Source organism: Echinops telfairi, unplaced genomic scaffold (genome assembly GCF_000313985.2).
Source record: "Echinops telfairi isolate 266 unplaced genomic scaffold, ASM31398v2 ScPeMD7_5592;HRSCAF=6446, whole genome shotgun sequence".
In the NCBI taxonomy this organism is placed as follows: Eukaryota; Metazoa; Chordata; class Mammalia; order Afrosoricida; family Tenrecidae; genus Echinops; species Echinops telfairi.
Genome location: NW_022109491.1, coordinates 12,113,981 through 12,116,913, shown reverse-complemented (window position 1 = coordinate 12,116,913; position 2,933 = coordinate 12,113,981). Strand labels below are relative to the sequence as shown.

At 43.3% G+C, this 2,933-nt stretch overlaps 1 protein-coding gene across 1 annotated transcript in view; it reads right to left on the bottom strand.

Annotated features, from left to right (window-relative positions):
* Window positions 1-2,933, bottom strand: part of SERINC3 (serine incorporator 3) — a 19,217-nt gene that overhangs the window by 12,734 nt on the left and 3,550 nt on the right. Inside the window, exons 2-3 of the mRNA XM_004698004.2 lie at window positions 797-958; window positions 119-315 (exon numbers count right to left, since the gene is read on the bottom strand). Of these exons, the coding sequence (XP_004698061.1) occupies window positions 119-315; window positions 797-958 (359 nt within the window). The remainder of the gene's footprint in view (window positions 1-118; window positions 316-796; window positions 959-2,933) is intronic.

The window sequence follows — 2,933 nt, the reverse complement described above, 5'->3', positions numbered from 1 at the left end:
CAGTGTCTGAGCCATCTGATAGATGTTAAATTAAAAAATGAGGCACAGAAGGGCAACACTAAGTGCCCGAGAGAGAAGGCATACCCAACATACCAAGTTAGTAAGGAACCCTACATACCCATTGTGCACCCACGCTCGAGGGTCTTTGCTCGTCCTTACATTGAACGTGAGCAGAAAGAAGCTGAAGAAAAAGATGGCCAGGGCAAAGCTGACCCGGTACACAGCTTTGTAGCTGACCAGCACGCTACAGTCCTTCTCCTCCTGGGTGGCATCAGTCGTCTTGATTTTAAAGCTACCGTCACAGAATCCAGGAATCTAAAGAGAGTCATTTCAATCCTGTGGGATCATTCACATTTCAACACAGATTGCCCCAATGTAGGAGAACCTGGACTCATAGAACGGAGCAGGCCAACTGCCAGGTGGTCCGTGACTCTCCAGCTTTAACTGCCTCCTCCTTCTAAAGGCCCAGGCTAGTCTAGCTGTGCTGTTTACATTGTCAACACATCAGAAAGAAATGGTGCAGGGCATTCTTACAGCCTTTCTGTGAATTGCCAGATCAGAATCTCAAGATGTGCACCCTCACTACCTTTATTTCTGGAAAGGACTCAGCTACACACTCTGCTTTCTGATTATCCACAAGCACTGCAAGATCCCAACAATTACACTGAATTTGATGTGGGTCTCCTAATGGCAAAGAAGTCACTAATTATATTGCACATCAACTAGATCTACTATTTGGAAAAATACAAAAAAATTCACAACGCAACCAGTCAAGTCAAGGAATTCTCCCACTTACTTTCTTCAGATGCGTTTCCATCCATTCAGTCAGCATGATCCAGGAGACAACAGTGCCCAGGAGGAGAATGATGGCATAGGTGACGCGGGTCAGAGTAGAATTCTTCCTACTGGGGCAGCAGCCACACAGCAAACATGACGCACTACCGCAGAGGCATGGCACCTGCAACAAGTACACCGTGGACATTGGAGGCTTTTAGCTGACTCCTTCATGACAAGAGGTGTGGCAAGAGAAGTCTAAATATAAAGTCCAGTGAAAATTAAACTTTGAAAGGTTTCAACTGAGAATATAATTGGGGGGGGCGGGGGTGTGTGCAACGATAGAATAAGTGGTTAACAGCATAAGACACTGGAGCCAGACCTGGCCTCTGCCAATGTACATGATCTAAACCTATTTCTCCATCTGTAAGGCTCAGTCATAGCTGCTGCTGCTACATTCAATGAGCACTCAAGACACTGTCTAAAACACAATTAAGTACCCAATAAATGTTGGTAACTATCACACAGAGAGCATCATTTAAAAACAAGATGCTTAGAGATACCCGGACTCAGCTAAAATCAGCTCCTGAGCACAGTTGAATGATGTCCTGTGAGTCACTCTTCCATATGGCTAAGGAACTGCTTGTGTTGCTGTAATAGGTGAGGTCATCACGCCACACCAAGACAGGAATTCTGCAGCTGGAACCACTGGGGCAGCCCAGTCTCACAGGCTGGCCCTTAGGAACTATCTCTGCTTTTTTAATAGGTAGTGCCACATGTGGGTTTTACCAGTTTTGTATGGTTTGGCCCAAGCTGCTATGCTTCTTAAAGGCTAAGTTTTCTCGGGAGGGAGGGGGAAAATGAGGACCTAATGCTGGGGGCTTAAGTGGAGAGGAAATGTTTTGCGAATGATGAGGGCAATGAATGCACAAAAGCGCTTTATACAATTGATGTGTGTATGGATTGTGATAAGAGTTGTATGAGCCCCTAATAAAATGATTTAAAAAAAAAAGGCTAAGTTTTCTCATCTGTAAAAACAGGCACAATACCACTTGCCCAAACAGGGTTAACATGTGAAGAATGAGAGGATGTCAAGACCTAGAACAATGCCTGACATTATCGAGCTCTAGTATCTGGTGAGAGCTTCGCTGTGTGTAATCACAAAAGCAGTGGGAAGGCACACCCAAGTTCTTTGTGGTACGATTCACAACAGCAAGAAGATGCAAACAACGAAATGCCCATCGATGAAGAATGGTTCTGGAAGAAGGGGTTGACAAGCTTTGGTATACCCACACAATGGAACACTTCACATCCTTAGAATGATGAAACTATGACACACTTCCTGACATGGACGGATTTGAAGGATATTATATGGAGAGAAATTAATCACAAAAGGACAGATATTGTGAGACTATTACAATTTTTTCAAAAATCAAGAAAAGGTTATCTTTTACCAAAAGGAACAGACTGGGGTGGGCGGGGAAGGGAAGTAACAGAGTGGGGATGGACAGATGTTGACTTGGGTGGCGATGGGAACAAAGAGGGACCAGAAAAGTCACTGGGAGATTTGGTATGTTGTTTAAAAACACACAAATATGAAGATTTGCAGTAACATTAAAAACAAGATTAAGAGCAATAGGGCAACGATAAGCTTCTTTCAATTGCTGAAGAGACACCTTAGAGTGATCCTTGATGCCTTCCCTGTTTACACCTCATCTACTGTTAGCAGAACACTTCTATCCATGAACATACCCAGAATCCAACCACTTTTCACAGCCATTAAATATGATCATACCTGCTGGTAATGGGTTTATTTTCCATATAGTAACCAGCACTTGTCAAGTTAAAAACACATAAATCAGATCACATCTCTCCTCTCTGCAAATCCTGCAATAGATTCCTCTATTTATTATCTATTATTTAGCCCAAACCTTTAAATTGGCCAACAAAGCCCTAAAATGGTGTATAAGTCTAGGTACTTTGGAGAAACAAATCCACAGCAACTCATGTATAAGAGAGTTTTATGTAAAGAAAGTTTGCATCACGAAAACATGCCAACCCAATGCTGCCCAAGCCCACAAGTCCAACATTAACCCATTAACCCAACACCAGTCCATGAAATCCTCCACCTCACAAAACAGAGGCAATGATGCCGACTG